Source organism: Polypterus senegalus, chromosome 18, assembly GCF_016835505.1.
Source record: "Polypterus senegalus isolate Bchr_013 chromosome 18, ASM1683550v1, whole genome shotgun sequence".
NCBI classification, from domain to species: domain Eukaryota; kingdom Metazoa; phylum Chordata; class Cladistia; order Polypteriformes; family Polypteridae; genus Polypterus; species Polypterus senegalus.
The window spans coordinates 76,177,739-76,197,813 of NC_053171.1; the positions used below are offsets into that span (position 1 = coordinate 76,177,739).

Below are 20,075 nucleotides of genomic sequence, written 5' to 3' on the forward strand. Positions count from 1 at the left end.
AGGGTGGATTCTGTTTTTAACTCTTTCAGGGCAGGTTTCGACTTTTGTCAACAGGAGGAGTTGATTGCGGTAATCAACTGTAAACAGTGACAAACCTCGCTGTTTTTTGTTCCACTCTTTTGGGTAGAAGAGAACATTCCCTGTGCATGGCATGAATAGCAAATACTGAACGATGGCAAAAATGGCACTGACATCCAGCGAGAGGTCAAAGCGGATGTTTTGCATATTATCGCCGCATTGGACTCTGACCTGTCGGACTCCGACGTCGTTACCAGTGATCGAACGCGAAGGTGAGGTACCGGCGTCCGCTGATCGATCTCCAGCTGAACAGGTTTGTGTAGCTGACGTGCCTACGGCCTGTGAGGACCGCCACTTACAATGATAAGGGGTCAAACCAGACTGCGTTGCACTGCGACTGCTGCTGCTAAAACCCCCACCACGTGAAGACAGCCTGGCAGCCAGCCTGCTACCTGCGAGCAGCTCAAGCCACAAGAGACACCAAACTGACCACAACAGAGGCCACCGCATGAAGCAACAGATGTTTTATGTTGATTTATGTGTGAAACTATTGCTTTGGGTGCTTTTCAAAAAACTGTGTTGTTTTGGAATATAATATTCAGCCCTAAAAGACTTAAAATACTCGGACTTACCGGCCATGTTTATGCAGTTAGGTCCCCATTCTGAGAGAACTGTAGACTTACCTGGGTCACACTTTTCAAAACAATAATTTATAATATTAAGAAACATTTTACATAAGCTGCGGTGGGCTGGCGCCCTGTGCTGGCTGGGATTGGCTGCAGCATTTAATTCACATTTTTAGATGTTTTTATAAGGGTTGAGTCTAGCCATTAAATTCTGATCAAAGTGGATATACTGTACTACAGTTTATAGGGTCTTTATTGTCATGTGTGCAGAGCACAGTGAAATTCTTACTTGTATGTCTGACCAACCACCAACAATTGTCACCCTAATCTGGAAATGAAGGGGAAGGGCATTTAGGACTGAAGCCAGGAAGAACCTCTTTATGCAAAGAGTTGTGGGAACCTGAACCAAACATGTGTAGTTGAAGCAGAAACACTAACAGCTATAAAAAGTATCTGGATGAGACAGTGCCAGTTGAAGTCCTTTTGGAGCCCTAGGCATTGTCTGGCGCATCTGCCCCTTTAGGAATCAATATTATTAGACTTCAAGGTTGGTGGTTGGGGTTTGGCTATCGGTCCCCCTCTGTGTCTGGATCATGCACACCTCGAGTTACCAAAATGGCACCCCTTAATGTTCATAGCTTGGCGGGGGACAGAATTCCACAGCACACACTGCTTAACTTTCAGAAATGAAGCCCTTCAGATGACAATGTCTTGGCCTGCCACCTACGGTATGTCACATAATGTTTTCAGCAACTCGGGGATGTGATCTTAGGACAGCTTAGCTATTAGCTAAACAACTGAACTTGATGGACTGAATGGTCTCCTCTCAATTTCTAATGCTCTTGACAAATTACAGAACATACAGTATGTGTCATTAACAGACAAATTATAAAATTGAGAGTTAAGTGATCAAGTGGCCTTAGAGGTTGGAAGCATGCACTGATATAGCATGTTGCCAAACCTACCACACAACAAACCACCTTAGGGTCCCAATTTAGGAACCAAGCGCTGCTGACACCACAACACCACACTAATTAGAATTAGAAGTGGAACAGAAGTTGTTTTACAGTGGCTGCACTGGTAATTCTGCCACCCACCCACCCTCTGGACAGGGCAGCAGTCCATCACAAGGTCTACTCCTGCACATACTGTATGCACTTAAGTTTAGAAATGCCAATCAACCTAAAAAAAAACTCAAATTTTAGGATGTGTAAGGAAAACTGGAATACGCAGGATAAAAACCATGGTAGATAACAGGATAATGTGCAAACTCCACATATACAAGATATGAATCTCGTGAATGGAATCCAACCTTTCAAGCAAAATTCAGACAGACAAATTCTAGGGCTTTGAGTCAAAAAAGGCAAAACATGGTGAACAGCAAAACAAGCTGAAATTTCACACATATTAATCAGTGTTAAAATTTATGGTGTAACATTTACAGACAGCATGGCGATGAGGCACAATTCAATAACAACATTTATTTCTGCAGCACATTTTCATACAAATGATGTAGCTCAAAGTGCTTTACAAGATGAAGAAAGAAAAGTTTATAAAACAAAAATATAAAAATAATACAAACATCCATTCACCTACTAATAAACCTAACATAATCCAATACAGGACAACTGGAGCCAGAAATCAAAGGGACTTGTCCTTCTCTTGAAGATGTCTTGAGGGCACTGTGTGCAAAACGCTTTAATATCAGGAACAACAGCTAGAACAGTAGAATTCCAGCAATGAGGCGTCTCAATTGACCATTTAGACAAATTATATTTAACAGATGTTAACAAAACCTGTAAATTGTGGGGTTCTACCTGAAATTAAGGAATGCAGGCCAGACCGGAAATGGTGTGGCCAAAACTGCAATTTTCTCAAGAAGAAAGTCACAGAAGATGTTGAGCATTTATTGAAGGAAACAATTGTTAGAGTTCCATTAATATGACAGTTTCACACACAGAGTGCCCTCCATAAATGCTTGGAAAGTTAAGTTGAAATGACTCCTTTTCCTCTAAGCAGAAGTAATTCACATTTGGGATGGATATGGTGTGAAAGTGTGCAGTGTTCTATCCTGTTCATTTATCCACCAGTTTTATATACAGTCTTACCATAGTCAGTGTCATCCAAAATGTTCTACAAGTATAGTGAAATTAAATTGCATGCTCCACAAGAGTGTGTGCATGGGCATAGGGAGAACAGGCACACTCCACAAAGACAATAATCAGGTCCAAGAAGTTAGGAGGTGGCAGCACTCACCAAATGCACCTCTGTAGCTTGAATTAACAGAATGTATCCCAGCGGCAGGGTGCCACAGAGTTGCTCCAGTTTTAAACCTTGGCATAGTCACCGTCTCTGCAGAGGTTTTATATTTTCCACGTGTCCTTGCAAGTCATCACCGGGCACTATGGTTTTATTTCTTAACCTCCCACCACCCATCATGGCTTCCATCCATGTCAGAGTCACAGGGAGTGTGTGCTCACCCTGGCAAAAGCCAACCCAGGACATAGCATTTGTACATGCAAAAAGAGTTTGAATGATAATCATCCGAAAAGACTAAATAAAACTGACTGACTAACAGAAAGACAGCCTCACTCCGACATTTTCATGTGAAACCCCAAAGCTTTACCGATTCCTTACTCCCCTGTCTCAATTCCACTGAAACAAGAGGAACAATAAAAGCATTTGCAGGTCCTAGCTTTTTAAAAATCATACTTTCGTGTTTTATCACCACCACAGTCGAGGCACTAAAGAAATGTTTTGACAAACATTCACCTCTAAACTGAGATGAAGCCATATCAGAAAGAGTTTAAAACCAGTCAAAGCAGTCACCTTCATTGGTGCGGTAAACCATTACCGTAAATACTGAGGATCTGCAATGCCAACTCAAGTGTCAGAGAGATGGGGGGGTAACAGACTGAGCTGTGTTTCCCCAAAAGGTTGACCTACAGACATCACCTACCGTGTTTCTCCGATAATAAGACAGGGTCTTATATTCATTTTTCCTCCAAAAGACGTGCTAGGGCTTATTTTCAGGGTATGTCTTGTTTTTCCATGAACAACAATCTACATTTATTCTTGAACAAAAATGTACATTTCTCTCTATTATAAAAAAAAATCTTGGAAGGCTTGGAAGGAGACGATACGTGACACTTTTAACGACCTGCAAGACAAGGCAGTGAGACAAAAGGCCAGCTGCTGCACAGGCTTTTAAATGATCGACATGCAGCGTGACAGCAGTACGACAGCGGCTGATCCGACCGTGTCTCCTTAGTGTGCGTTCAGCCCCCCCCTTCACAACGTGAGCGGCAGAGATGTGAAGTGGCTGGTGTGCAGTGCGCCCCGGGGATGGGCAAGTGAAGTGAGTATTCTTGAACAAAAATCTAAATTTATTCAAATACAGTCATGTCATCATCTTCTGGATCATCACCATAACTCTCCAAACCCCAAATTCCATTATGAATTTGTTGCGACTCCATTTCCTTTAGAACAATTGGCCTAAATCTCTCATGTCTAGCAATAGAGCTTTCCTTAAATGGCCACCTCGTTTCCATGTAGCCTGCTCGTAGTGCATTTGGATATCCAACTTCTTCTTTTGGCAGAAAGCAGTAAGATTTTTGTACTGGGACTCCTCCACAATTCCTTTCTTGTACTCGACAGAATAGCTCTTTCTTTTTGCACTCATCTTGTCGGGGGGTCAGAATACCGGTGTTGTTTCCTGTTCATCTGTGTACATACAGTAGCGGTAGGTGTTTTCACTCATCAAAAGTTCGCCTGCGCGGGATCGTAAATAGGGCTTATTTTCGGTGTAGGGCTTATACTGTATTACGGGCATCCTGAAAAACCATGCTAGGGCTTATTTTTGGGGTAGATCTTATTTTCGGGGAACACAGTAGATCCTGTCTTTATGCTGAGAGTCCAAAAGCCAAAGTGTAAAGCATATGACACACTTTTAAACAGGACCGACTTCCATCATGGTCTAATCGTCATGTTTCTTATGAACAAGTCAAACATATTACCTGCAGACAACAGAAGTCTAAACTGGAAGTCTTTATTTAAATTTCCATAATCTATTTTTGAAAGGTTCAAAACTGTGGGCAGAATGGAAAGTAGCAAAATAAACAGAAAACAAATGGCATCTTTTAAAAATGCTGTGGGGGTGAATTTTAGTCCTGTTCAATTCTACTGGCTGAGCCAACAAGCAATATGCAGAATTGTCATGTCTGGTAAATCAACAACAGGCACAGAAATAAAAGCCGGCTGCTTCTCCTCCAGCCAGGGCCGCAGAGTCTTGCCAAAACCTATAAAACAGAACACACAAGTCAGTGTAATGCAGCCACGTTTCATACCACATAAGAATATACTCTACATTTCCTTGAAACAGGCAGTGGATCCCCATGACTCTGAAACAGATAAGCGAGATAGAAAATAGATGGGCAACACTTCAAAAGGACTTCTCTGTAGCTGCATACTTCGGTGTTGGTCTTTCCAAGAGGGTAAAAGAGTTGTTAATTTCCAAATCAACTTTTCAATTAAATGCAAGGGAAAATAACCCTTCAAAAAGTGTTTGAAGATCAATTTCGAAACTCTAGCTTTAATGAATTCATAAACAAGGTGAAAAGAGCCCTGGCTAATTAAAATCTAGAAATCCCATCCCTGATAAATCATTAAACATTTTAATAGATGTCAAATAGGGCACTTCCTTCAAAGAGCAAAACTGCTTTGTGCTTAGTATGCACTGCAGCTTACGCAGTCATGGATTCAAATCCCACTTCATGGCAATTAATCTTGGCTGGCTCGGAGCACAGGGACTTCCAGGACAATCCTGAAGTGGCTACACGAGACTCCCTGAAGGGCGTACAAATTCAGGAGCAGCTTGGCTAGAGACTGGGTTATAGCCTACTGGATTAAGGTGCAAGGGTCATGGGTCGAGGATGGACATACTGGCTCTTGATTTTACGTATTTTTCTTTTGAGCCACTGCAGAGCGTGTAGCTCTTCTTTCCAAAAGGCGTGAAAAGAAAAAAGAAAAACAAAGCGAACAACTGCACACCAACTGGCAAACAAGTGACCTTTTATTATAACACTCCGAGGCACATTTAAAATTGCAAACTGTGAAAAAGAGGGCATGCAATTCTCTAGCACAGTGTTAAAGATCACTAAACATTCCAGAGAAATTCTTCAACCTTGAAATCCATTTTTTTGGCTCAAGGTCAAATAATAGCACATGGGGCAAAAAGTTGCAGGAGTCGCACAGGGATTACACCAGTATGGCCGCTCCTCTTCCCAACAGATGTGCCCTGTGGTCAGTGTGGCTCTTAACCCTTCGACCAGCCCTGACATGGTTGTTTTCAGGTTTTATTGACGTCCTTCGCTCCCTGATTAGCTGCTTGCTAAGGGATCTTCCAGATTGATCCAGATCTATTATTTCCTTCATGTTTTAATTAAACCTGTCTGGCTGAATGCTAATCTTTAAATATTCAGGGGTGTGTGCGTGTGTGTGTGTTTGCATACATGCAGTCTGTAAGGTGATTTGGTGCTCCACTTTTGGGCTCTTTAAACACCATATACAGCAAAGAAAACACTTCTGTTGTAATTTGCATTACAATATAATAGATTATGACATACACAACACTTCAAATTTGTATCTTTTTTTTTCCATTATTAAATAAATCTACTGGTGAAGAATTAAAGAGTGCCACTTCTTTGTATCAGTCTCCACACAGGAAAGCAGTATGAGCAGTGTTACGTGGACAATCAGATCAGTACTGAACATTCTTAGCCAGTCCTCTTAATTCTCAGAACCTGTTCAAACCCCTTCACTGCTGGACGTCACCCCCATCACTGAAGACGTTACAGACTGTTCTGAAAATTACAGGAGCTGCTTAGAAATGAACAGCATCAACTTGATCATTCATATAATGCCGGTGACACTGCAACAATACATCTGTTCATTTTTACAAATGAAGTATGCTCACTAAATTTTATACAATCCTTTTTCACTTGCACAGAAATACAATCGTATGTTCCTGCGGTCCTCTTTACTACATGCCTAGTGGAAAAATATGCTGTCACACACACACATGGGAGGTAGCTAGAGAGCTTGAGTAAGGACAGTTCTGAGACATACCGGAATGTGGCAGAGTGCACTGACTCTTTTTCTCCCTTGCCTGCAGACCATTCACTGGAGGTTCCACCTGGTCCTCTTGACGTCACTTCCGGGACAGAGCCAATGGAAGGAGACCTTGCTGGCTCCGGCCCCTGTGATGTCACATCCGGGCTCGCACCAATGACAGAAGACCTACATGAGTCCGACCCCTTTGACCTCACTTCCTGTCTTCCCCTTTAAAAGCCTCCACCTTTTCCCTATTCCCTCAGTTCTGTTTTGGACTCGGTTTTGTGTACAGCAGTGCTATAACTAATCAATTTGCAGCCAGGAAACCAAATATACGGGTGGCTGCCCCAAACCTTTATATGGCTCTGTCTCGTGTTTGTGACAATGTTGATACTAGATATACACAAGGTACTTTCAAACATAATGTAATGTACATGTTTAGGATTCAACAATTACTATCACCCACGTATTCCTATTACAGGATCATAGGGAGCTGGAGCAACGTCAACAGCAGCTCATGAACTAGCTCTGGAGAGGATGCCAGTCAGCTGCATAGCATCTTTCCTCATACTGGGCCACTTTAAAATTACCCATTAAGCTAATCTGCACATCTTTGACAATTGGAAGAATTAAGAAAAAAGAAAGAAAAAGAAAAACATCACATTTAGCGAACAAGTGAATAGAACGTGGGCATGGACTTAAAAATGGATCTCTAGAGCTAATCACTGGGGCATCTGCAAAAGTTATGGTTATTACGTCCTTTTTTCCATCATTTATTAGAATGCTAAATAATTAATGCTTCCTGCACATATGTTGTTAAGAAGTCTGCATTTTTTTTACTGCTCACACTTGCATACAAGGTTGACCAAACATTACTGTAGGTAACACTACATCCCCATTAGCACTATAATTTTTTAATTAAAAACATCAATTTAATACATCTGAATAGCACTTCAATTAACTCATAATGTGTTGTTTGCTACTGTATTTAGCTGCCTCCACCGCACTGTGTGATACGCAATTTCTTTAAAGTTCATAAAAAAAAAATGCTTGTTATGACCTATGGGCATATTTCAAGAGTTCATGATGAGTCAGTAGAGAAAAACACTGAAAACACAAACAGTAGCATGCCAGCTACCAGCCTAATCTGGCTTGATCTGAAGTTGTTTTCAGTCAAAATCTCATAAATCAAGTATTTCCATGATGCCATCCATCACCCTGCTCTAAGCAGTGCTTCACTACATTACAGGGTGATAAGGCTTTGTTAAACAAGTATTCACACAAAGGTGTACAGGGCCAGTGCAGAATGGCACTGTCAACTTAACTAGCAGAATAAATGTTTCTTTTTCTGAAGGCATCTTATTCCACCAGCACAAGTTGGCACTAGTTGAAAAAACTTGTAATGGCACAGGTAAATGTAACAAAAGCATGCAACTGAACTAAAGGATCCATTTTTATTTTATTTTTTTTTACTATGGGAGTTGTTACCTATCTTGATGGCACTGGCTGTAATGCAGATACCAACCTTGGTGATGGATGGCTTCACAGTTCACATTCACTCAAAATGAACCATTTTCACACCGGGTCACCAATCAACTTTCCCTGTATGTCTTTGGGGTGTGAAGCACCCAGTGGACAAGAAGATTATATGTATTTCACTAAGCCTGGACCAACATTGTATACAAGAATTCTTGTAATTAACATTTCCATCTACAGTATAATTTCGATTGAGATTAATTAGTGCCTGATTGCAAACTGCCTATAGAAGGGGCCTGAGTTACCCCGAAAGTTGGCATACTGTAATCTATTCAGTTAGCCAATGAAAGGTGTAATTTTGCTTGACTTCTGATTGAGATTAAAAAAACCCACCGAACCCTACGAGTTGCCTTGTAGTAAATATTAGGTGGCAAAGATTACTGTTTTTTCGAAAGGGGTTCCAATTTAATAAACAAAAGGGTGGAATCATACATAAGCATGGATATCAATCTTGGAATATTCTGTCTACACCTTTTGAAAATCAGCCTGTGTCAGGACACTAGAATCTTTGAGGATGCCTTTAATGTGTTTAGAGGAAGCCAAAGCCTAAAGCATAGTAGCTCTTTGTGCACCAGTGGATTTGAAACAGCTTCAAATTAACCAATAAACAGCTGCATAATTAGCAACCACCAGATCATGAAAATTGTTCATTTAGACCAGCGTAGCTGAATAAACTGCCAGAAAATGCAAAGACACAGAATGGTGTTAATTCACAGAGAGAAAAGAAACAGCGTCACTTAAATTGCCACTTTCAAGCTTCCCTCGAAGCATTACGAGTGTCAGTCTTCTAGGACACCCGCTACACAATGGCACACTCTAGGGGTTTTGTAGCTAATGTAACATGGCTTAAGAAGTATTTTAATTGAGCATGAACAATGGCCGTGGAAATTGTGAAACAGCATAACACTGTGCTTGGCTGGCTGGGATAGAATGGATTTTAATGCTCCTGTTACAATTTTTACACATGGCTTCTTAGGTTAGTTATGTGAAATATTATACAAGAAAGGCAAACTCAGCGGTGAACATGAAAATGTAAACTTAAATATTTTGCTTCTCTTCATGTAATGGGTTGGTGTTTGTGCCTCTAAGGCCCGAAATATTTCACCGCCTCTTCTAGATCTTATGAACCACTCACTCTACTACAAGCATCGCCTTAGATTTGATAAGTCTGAGAATGTTCTGTGTAAGACTCCCACCTTGGTCCATATGCTTGGCAATCTTCAAATGACCACAGACTACATCCACTTTAAGACTAGTTCCCATCTTTCTAAGTGCTCATCTCCTCCTTTTTCTTTGTGTAACTATCTTCTACTGTAAATCCTAACTGGTAGGGCCATAAACCACAGCTAGCACATGTACACTAGCTTCTCATTTTCATTCCTTACCTTAGGAAAGGGTTGAGTGTCTTCACTCTGTACTCAATATGTAAAATTTCTTGCTTTAACCAAACCATGTTTGTCTCACTTTCCATCAGGTTGTATGGGCGTATGTTTACTGGTGTTTGGGACTGGGCTTGTCTCTCAACGATTTCTGTCATTTTTTCTGTGGACAGGTGGACACTTTTTTGTATAAAAGCTGTAGCTGCTCATTCTGGTTTGGCATAGGTTAGCTTCTTTAATTTCAAATACTGTACTTACTACTAAAAAATAAAAGAATAAAAAACATTTGAGAAAGTTCGAAACACAAAAAATAAAACAAAGTTCGAATACAATACCAAGGAGGGCTGGGCTACTAAAAGATTCTGTCCAACCATGGCTTGGGAGGACATGAACATTTTAGAAATAGAAAAACTACACCAACCCATGACGACTGCAGTGACTACTAGAACAATGTTGATGAGAACAGCACATTCAGCCCAACAAGCGTGGCAATCCTAGTCACGAGTTTAACCAAGTAACATCGAGTTGAGATTTGAAGGTCCCTAAAATCTTACTCTCCAGTATACTACTTGGTCATGTATTCCATGCCTATGGGTCAGTCATTGTCCAACCCGCTATATCCTAACACAGGGTCACGGGGGTCTGCTGGAGCCAATCCCAGCCAGCACAGGGCGCAAGGCAGGAACAAACCCCGAACTGGGCGCCAGCCCACCACAGATGCCTATGGGTCTTTGTGTGTATTGCTCTAGACATTGTTTGTACTGAGAACAGGATGCTGAAACCTGTCAGTATAATTGCAGGAAAGAGACTGTCACCAAGGTTCATAGCTACATTTGTGAGTGAGACACCTGTCAAACTGATAAGTTTCAATTGCACTACTTGCATATATAGAAACAAATACCGTAGATCCCGTTATATAAGCCGAGAATTTCGTCCTAGATTTTTGGTTTGGAGTTTGGGGGTCGGCTTATACAACGAGTATCGTTTCAGATTTAAGATTTCCAGCGCAATGCCGGTTTTGCCGATGAATACGGAAGTAAATAATGACGAAACCACAGAGCCATCTTTCAGATGAAGACGTAACTTTGCATGCCGGTACTTTAAATTAAATAAAGAATTTATTCAAAAAGGTGTTTTAGTTGTTGATTTTATTAATACAATTTATAATAAATTATTGGGAAGTTTAATAGTATTTTTCCAGCCAGAAGCAAAGTGATAATAAATTTCAGACCAAAAAAAGGTCCTGCAAAGTCAAAATACTCCATTGAGTTGATGCAGTACTTGCTAATATCTTCTGTTAAATATGGTCAAAACTAATTCCCAGTCCCTCCATTAATAATGCTTCCTCCTCAAAGCTGGGGATTATCTGCAGTGTATGTTAAATTTGGCAGGAAAATCTGAACTACACCTATTGACACTGTATCATTCTATATTACAGATTGGACAGATTAGATCATGAGGTGTTAAATTCAAGGTCCACAGGTCATATCAGGTCCTTGTAACTTTTTAAAACAGCCCACTCAATCAACATTCAAAACATTTTCCATATAGCCTGCAATGACCGTTAGTTGCCTCAGAGATGTACATTAACATGCATTTCATATATTGATTATATCTATTAAAATGTGTTTTCAGTGTCCGCTCACGTTAACCTGTGCAGCACAGTACACCACTGCCACTAACCTGTAGTTAGAATGGAAACTGACTGCTTTTAATGATCCAACAAGGGGAAAAAAAGTGTAAAAAAGTGACATGCTATACTTCCAGAAAGAAGTGTACTGTTTAAGTATGATGCCAAATATGTCACAGTCTCAGGAAGAAGATGGTAGTTCAATTCCACAAATACCGCTAATGGCAGTCTACTCACTTTTTAAAGCCACAAAGGTATCATGGCTAGCAACCCTTCTGCAGCTTACGTGACTGCAGCAACCTCCCTACAAGATGCCTTTGTCTTTTCGACCTGACTTGTTTATTGTATGTGGATAGAAAATGCATTTGCTGTTCCATTCATGTTAAATGTGACAATGGGTGTCCATTTCTGACCAACTCTGAATGTGGTCTGTGTACTATATTACCAGCGCTTTTACATCTGTCTTTTTAAGGTATTCAAATGTTATCGGATTGTGTACTTTGCTTTAGCTACAAATTCTTGCCTGTATCCAGGCTGCTGTTCTCACCTGACTTTGTGTCGACTTACATTTTTTTACTCAATGCTAGTTTGGAACCCATGGATGCTGGTAGCTTTCCTAATTCTGTAATGTCAAAGAAAATAAAAGCTGATAAAGTGGGAAACACTTTCAGAAGAGATTTGAGGCAGATTATGTGATTGTCATGTGCAGAGAGGTACCTGTGTGTAAAAAATATTTTGTGGATGTTGCTTGTTGGTACATTATATTGTGGCTGACATTGGGCATATGAAGTGTTATGCTTTTGCTCTCAGCAAATCTAAGTTTGACACATCTGGATGGACTGTTATCGATTTATACATTAATCATCACTGTTTTCATGGTTTCTACTAAATAAGCATTGTGTTATAGGTTAAGGAGCAGTGGCCACCTTGAATATTGCCATTTGCTCACGGAAAGATGTATAGAGATGCCAGTTCTGTTGCGCTCATCCAACCTGATAGTATTCTATATCCCTGGATGTGTGAAATATCTGCTTTAAATTCTGTCTTTATCATCACCTATTGGCAATAGTGATACTGCAACACTGGCTTTTATACTTTAATCCAGCTGGAGTGGTCTACAGCTAAGAATAAACAAGAACTTCAGCACCATTAGCTTTCCAAGGATGGCAGTGGGTGACATAAAAAGTAAAACTGGACATCACAGCTAAGGTTTTCTATAAGGCTTTTCATTTGCCTTCCTTCTCTTTCTTTCAAATCATTTTCTTTACCTGACTATCTTTTTTATATTTGGATACATTTGGAAAAAGAGTGAAGGAAAAAAAAAATGCTGCCGCCATGTGCCTTCTTTGAAAGTGAGTGAGACAGACAGGAAAGTGCAAAGTTCATGGAAGATATGCTTTTGTATACTTAGGACTTCTGACCAATCACATCTCCCTTCATAATGAATAAATAAATATATATCACAAAAGAGAGTCCATAAAACTCCTCTCAGTGTGTGGAAGACGGTGACAGTTTCAAAAACTCTAAATTCTGAAATTTACATTATTTTAATAATTTAAATTGAACCATAGATGCTGTACAAACACATGGTCCACAGCATTGGAAACGGCTGCACTTTTCATTTTACGGGCAAAATCTTTGTTTTCTTGTTTTGAAATATTTATTCTCAGAAGCATTAAACCTTATGAAAGCACTGTATTCAATTCCTTATAGCTGATACTAAAACCAGCCCACAGGCTTTACCAGAATCAGTCAAACATCTGGATATAAAGATTCTTGAGTTTAGAAAATAGGAGTTGTTGGAGAATTCTAGTAACTGTTAATACCTGAAAATGTAAGTGAAAATTGTGAAATTTCCAGATATAAATATTGTATTTTTTTATAAAAAAGCAGTTGCAGTATTAGTTACAAACTTGAACAGATTAAGTAAAAGTGCCAAATGCAGGTAAATAATTTGAATTCTATAAAGATGATTTGTTACGTGAAGTTTGCATGCTCCCCTTCTGCTGTCTGCATAAGTCTTCTCTCGTATGCTCCAGTCTTACTCCTTATGTTCACAAAGAAATACACGCTATGTTGATTATCATCCTGCTGACACTCCAGAAACTGTACATCCATGCAGAGAACATGCAGACTTTATATAAACAACTGGGTGTGAATTTAAACCCAACATGCTGGAGGTGTGAGGAAACAGCGCAAACTCTTACGCCACTGAGCAACCAACTGACTAACTTATTGATTTTGTAAACTATAATAAACTGAAAAAAATATTAATCAATCAAGGATACAATTTTTACATTTCATTTATATCTATTTTAAATTAATTTCAACATCCATTCTGAACCCAACTCCGAGAGTTTATCAATCAGCTAAACAAATATAAAGTACTGTAGAACCTCAAAGACAGTAGGACAAAATTTGATCCTTTTTCCAAATTTTAAATGAGATAAGACATCATTTTCTTATTAAGTAGGAGGTTTAAGGGTAGTTGCATTGTAAGAATCAAAAGCAGGAACAGATAACAAAGCACAATTTCTGCATTTCAGTATTTGGATGATATCTGAACTTCAAAAAGGCTAATGGAAACAAACATCATTGACGTCTCACTGTTATTGCCTCTAGTTCCATTGGGGTCCTTTTTATGACGAATGCCGATTTGCTCGGGACATTTATAGATAAAATCCACAATTTCCCACTAATTTGTTAGGGCACTGAAACACACGTCTCACAACTGTGTCATTTACATCATTAACTTTTCTCTGTCTACTGTCTATGAACATTGCACCAGTTTGCAGAGTGACCACAACACCCATAAAGAACAAATCACTAAATTAATGAAAACCAAGTGTGAAGATGTTCACATACAAGACGATAATATTGAGCACAATAGAATGGTGCCAATTTAGGCACTAAGGAACAAAAGAAAGATGTAGCTGCACAGAGTATCTGTGTAGTACCTGGGTCCACCATTAGGGTGTCAAGATTCATTTTCTGGGCGAAATGAAATGGTTTTTGTAAATCCATGTTATGAGTGATGAATAAACAATTCATCTCATAAAAGGCACAGCAAAAGCAGCTAACATTTAAACACTCTGTGTTTAGTTACATTAATAAAACATCAAATACATCAGATATTAACTGAATGACTTCATGTTAACACTTACTGATGTAAGCACTGAACTAAACACATACGTCTAGTTTCTCTTCACAATCAATCCCCCGCTGCTATATTTGCAGTAATGAAACCAGTCAATAGCCCTGTGCCTTAAGTCATCTGTCATTAAGAAATCATTAAGGCAATGTGCTAGCAGGAACCTTGGGAGCGATGTTAGTGAGCTGTGCTTATCGCAAGCCTGTTACTCTAAGATTATTCATATAGCATAATGATCACTTTGTATTCGGTTGTTGGCACTGGGGGAGGGGGTGGAAAGAACATTTGTGTGTCAAATTGGCCTGCTACTGTCACTGGTGTTTTTAAGCAGCTTGCCTGCTTGTGTAGCTCCCTTTGGGCTGACAATACATCTTCCATTGCCTGACAATAATGTGTTTCTGCCATTCCTTGCATGTCTTGCCATGAAGCAGTAACAGTTCAGGAATGTATTTATTTTGTCTTATTCTTTTTCTCTGTTAAGTTGCTCTTCATCTTACAGCATGGTTGCACATGTAATATGGACTTCATTCACTACTGTGACCATGTGCACTTCAACAAACCCCACCAAGTACAACCGAACATCAAAACTTATAAGGTATAAGGCTGAACTCTCAAGTTAGAACTACTATTTGAAATGCACCTTTTGTTAGGCCTTCTGCTGTGCCACCACCCAAAATCTACCTTCTGATATAGCTTCACGCTGAGGAGGCTGTTCCATACCAGATTTTGCATCCATGTTAAGATGAAAGGGCTTCACGGCTCAATCAGCATGGCACCAAGGGTTATTAGTAGTCAGTGATAAAGACATGTTAAACATGTTTTGTGTATCATATATCTAGATCAGAGACACTGTGTAATTCATGAATGTGGAAAGGAATACCAAGAAGTATGTTCACTCTAATTTGTAAGGCATTTTTTTATATTTGATTTGCAACCATACGAATATTTGCTTTTTATTTTTTTATATATTTATATTTTATTGATTTTATTTAAATCACAAAACATTCCATACAAATAAATACATTTTACTAGAATAGGACTGAACGCAAATCAACCCCCACCCCTGAGAAAGAGCGCATGGGCAATAGAATAAAACTTAAACCTAGTAAAAATAAGTAAATAGATACAGTGGTGCTTAAAAGTTTATGTACCCTTTAGAATTTTCTATATTTCTGCATAAATATGACCTCAAACACAATCAAATTTTCACTCAAGTCCTAAAAGTAGATAAAAAGAAACCAGTTAAACAAATGAGACAAAAATATTATACTTGGTCATTTATTTATTGAGGAAAATGATCAAATATTACATATTTGTGAGTGGCAAAAGTATGTGAACCTCTTGGATTAGCAGTTAGTTTGAAGGTGAAATTCGAGTCCGGTGTTTTCAATCAATGGGATGACAATCAGGTGTGAGTGGGCACCCTGTGTTATTTAAAGAACAGGATCTATCAAAGTCTGCTCTTCACAACACATGTTTGTGGAAGTGTATCATAGCACAAACAAAGGAGATTTCTGAGGACCTCACAAAAAGAGTTGTTGATGCTCATCAGGCTGGAAAAGGTTACAAAACCATCTCTAAAGAGTTTGGACTCCACCAATCCACAGTCAGACAGATTGTGTACAAATGGAGGAAATTCAAGACCATTGTTACCCTCCCCAGGAGTGGTCGACCAACAAAGATCACTCCAAGAGCAAGGCGTGTAATAGTCGGTGAGGTCACAAAGGACCCCAGGGTAACTTCTAATCAACTGAAGGCCTCTCTCACATTGGCTAATGTTCATGTTCATGAGTCAGGAGAACACTGAACAACAATGGTGTGCATTGCAGGGTTGCAAGGAGAAAGCCACTGCTCTCCAAAAAAACATTGCTGCTCGTCTGCAGTTTGCTAAAGATCACGTGGACAAACCAGAAGGCTATTGGAAGAATATTTTGTGGACGGATGAGACCAAAATAGAACTTTTTGGTTTAAATGAAAAGCGTTATGTTTTGAGAAAACATGGAGAAAAGCACTGCATTCCAGCATAAGAACCTTATCCCATCTGTGAAACATGGTGGTGGTAGTTTCATGGTTTAGGCCTGTTTTGCTGCATCTGGGCCAGGATGGCTTGCCTTCATTGATGGAACGATGAATTCTGAATTATATCAGAGAATTCTAAAGGAAAATGTCAGGTCATCTGTCCATGAACTGAATCACAAGAGAAGGTGGGTCATGTAGCAAGACAACGACCCTAAGCACACAAGTCGTTCTACCAAAGAATAGTTAAAGAACAATAAAGTTAATGTTTTGGAATGGCCAAGTCAAAGTTCTGACCTTAATCCAATCGAAATGTTGTGAAAGGACCTGAAGCGAGCAGTTAATGTGAGGAAACCGACCAACATCCCAGAGTTGAAGCTGTTCTGTATGGAGGAATGGGCTACAATTCCTCCAAGCCAGTGTGTAGGAATGAGCAAAAGTTACCAGAAACGTTTAGTTGCAGTTATTGCTACAAAAGGGGTTCACACCAGGTACTGAAAGCAAAGGTTCACATACTTTTGCCACTCACAAATATGTAATATTCAATCATTTTCCTTAATAAATAAATGACCAAGTATAATATTTTTGTCTCATTTGTTTAACTGGTTTCTCTTTATCTACTTTTAGGACTTGAGTGAAAATCTGATGATGTTTTAGGTCATATTTATGCAGAAATATAGAAAATTCTAAAGTTCACAAACTTTCAAGCACCAATGTAAATTAATATGTGAATACAGATGAATGGAGAAGAAAAAGCTTATTCTGAAATGTTATTGATTAGATCCTGCCAGGTTTTGAAAAATTTCTGCACAGATCCTCTAAGTGATTGCTTTTTAAAACTTTTATAGCCACTGGAAGATACTGTGCAAAAGAGATAATGTAATTTAAAGCTGGTGGTCATTTCATCTATACAAATTTGTATCCCAAAGACACAAAAACTATGACATACATAAAGACTGTTATACAATAAAAATGTGCCAATACTAAACATCTGTTCATCAGCTTCAGACTATGAGATAATAAAGTTTAGATGTGTAAAAATGTGTCACCCATTTTCAACATGGTTTGCTTGCTAAAGGGTATGCTTTATTTGTTCTGACTTTTCTGTTAATGCCAGTGTGTTACTTCTCATTATCCATCATTGACTTTTGTAGGAATTATTCAAGAGTAAAAGCTCTGACCCATAAAGTAAAGCCAGTGGCATCAACCGAAGGCATAGCAGCTTTTCACATAGGAAGGGTTACAAATTCCAGTTCAGCAGCAAGTTACTGTAAATACATCCAGTTAAATAACTTCTAAGCAAAAAAAAAAAAAAACAACTACAGTTTAAAAAGTTAAAAATGCATTTTCATGTATTTTACTTTGTATGTGAAATGGATGTGCCGACCTTTGGTTTCCACTCAAAAATGTGACAGGAGGGCTTACTTTTTCATAATTGTTGGAATTAGCTGATGTCATTAAAGATCAAAAATTAAACTTCTTGTATTTTCCATTTTTAATTTATGAAATGATACCATTTTAGATTTTATAGAAATCTATAAAAGTGTGTTGTAAACATGAGGAGGGGTAAATTGAATGCAATTGGTGAAGCAGTGTGCTGATCCACATGCAATTACATTATTAAAAAACAGTGCCTTCTTCCAACACCATCTCAAGAAATGTTAAATAAAAATGGCCAATAGGCATTTGCAAGACCTGGAGCTCAAACATGTAAAATGCTCCCTATGGGTCATGCAGTACAACAGAACTGGGTACTGTACCTGTGACTTTATAGTTTAAAGTCCTTGTCATAGTCACTACACTGCCTAACACACCAAACAAGTTATGCAGTGCCCATTAGTGAGTGTTGAACACGATTGAACACAATTTCTTCAACTACTTCTTCATCAACTCCCTTTGCCGAGAGGTTAAAATGTAAACATGCATGTTAAATGCAAGAAGACACCGACATGGTAAAGAAAGACAAGCAAGGACATATTAAAATACATTTAGGACTTACAGGTCTGAGCTTTTAGCTAATGCAAATAAAGATTTGGATATAACAAATGTTGTGCATTATGAAAGGAATAGGTTAGACTAAATACAAACTTTAAATTTAAGATCTGTTCCTTGACAAAAATAGTGAAGTACAAATAAATGGCAATACAAAATACATTTTGCACAAATATTAAGAGTGGGTGTTATGGCCAAAAATCTGCATCATAGGATAACTGAAAATTCTGAACATTTCAGTAGACACTGCACGTTTCTTTGTTAACACTCTTTTACTCAAATACATTTAAATGCAGGCATTCACCTGTCTTGAACCAATCAAGTTATAGCTTCTTTCTCTCTCACTTGTTCACCAAGACACCCACCAAACACAGCATAAGATGTGGCTTCGTTTTTTTTGGATCAATTCAGCAATCAGGTTGAAAAGCCCATCACTTTGGACAATGTTCTTAAAGGGGTAGACTCACTATCATAAATAGTCAACATACAAGTCCATAAACAATATTTTCAGATTTTTTCTGCATACACAGATTTGCACGTTTTGTGTTTTATGATATGTCTTCTCTCCAGTAAATGTACACATAAGAAAACCTTACAAAATAAAACTAAATGTGCATTTGTTACCTCCTGCTAGCCTCAAATGACATTTTCTGCTGGTAAAACCAGAAAAGGGCTCCTTATTATATGCAATGCCATAGGAAATTCATTACAAATATCATAACTGCTCTTTGCTTTAATCTTGTCTTACAGTTTTCTAATAAACAAAATTAGTTTTTAAAAACTGAAAGTAAAATGTCTGTAGAAGGCAATAAGAATAGCAGTTCTTTGAATATATCAGTACCATCTGCTAATAAATAAATAAACCAGCTATCCAACTAATCCAGAAACACAGTTTAATTAGCGTATATGAATTTAGACCACAACAGATCACATTGGCATCTGATTTTCATTTTAGCTTGACTTCTCGATAAACTTGTCTAACTAATAACTTTAATGTAATTTGAAATGAAATTTCAGTCAGAGTAAAACGTTTTGTGATTTTCAGAAATGGTAAATGCCTCTGATTATTGAAATAATTACTTGAATGAGCAGTTTATTAGCATGGCACCTTTGGAACAATTGATATGCAAGAAATACGCCTTACAATTCGAACTGTGTCAGACTTGAAACTGTATTGGTTTGCTGACTTTGCTAAAGCATTTTCACAGGCTGGAACCTAAGTTTATCTCTTCTGAGCACAACAGTAGCTGGATATGCAATGCATTTAAAACTATCCAGCTGCACATATTAGTAGATAAATTGTTAGAACTCAGTGTAAACTGTAAATTTGCTATTTGGCTTTTTAATTTTGTAATAAATTGTACCCGGCAGATGAGATTTAATAGCACCATTTATTTGGTATGAACTGTTAATACTGTACTGCCCCATGGCTGCGTATTGTCTCCTGTATTGTATACTTCATATATAAGTCAGTGCTGGGCTTTGTCAGCAGCGAGTACCTTTTATAAATGGTCACTGATTTTATGAAAATAAAGACTGAGGTCCTTTGCATAGATATAAAAGGTTAAATAGCAGAATCACATCCTACAAATACTTAGGGTTGGAGATCGGTAATC

At 38.6% G+C, this 20,075-nt stretch overlaps 1 protein-coding gene across 1 annotated transcript in view; it reads right to left on the reverse strand.

Moving 5' to 3' along the window:
• Positions 1–4,676: 4,676 nt before the first annotated feature.
• The window catches only part of dph6 (diphthamine biosynthesis 6), a 400,161-nt gene continuing 384,762 nt past the window's right edge, over positions 4,677–20,075 (reverse strand). Inside the window, exon 15 of the mRNA XM_039741254.1 lies at positions 4,677–4,942. Within this exon, the coding sequence (XP_039597188.1) occupies positions 4,824–4,942 (119 nt within the window). The 3' untranslated portion in view covers positions 4,677–4,823. The remainder of the gene's footprint in view (positions 4,943–20,075) is intronic.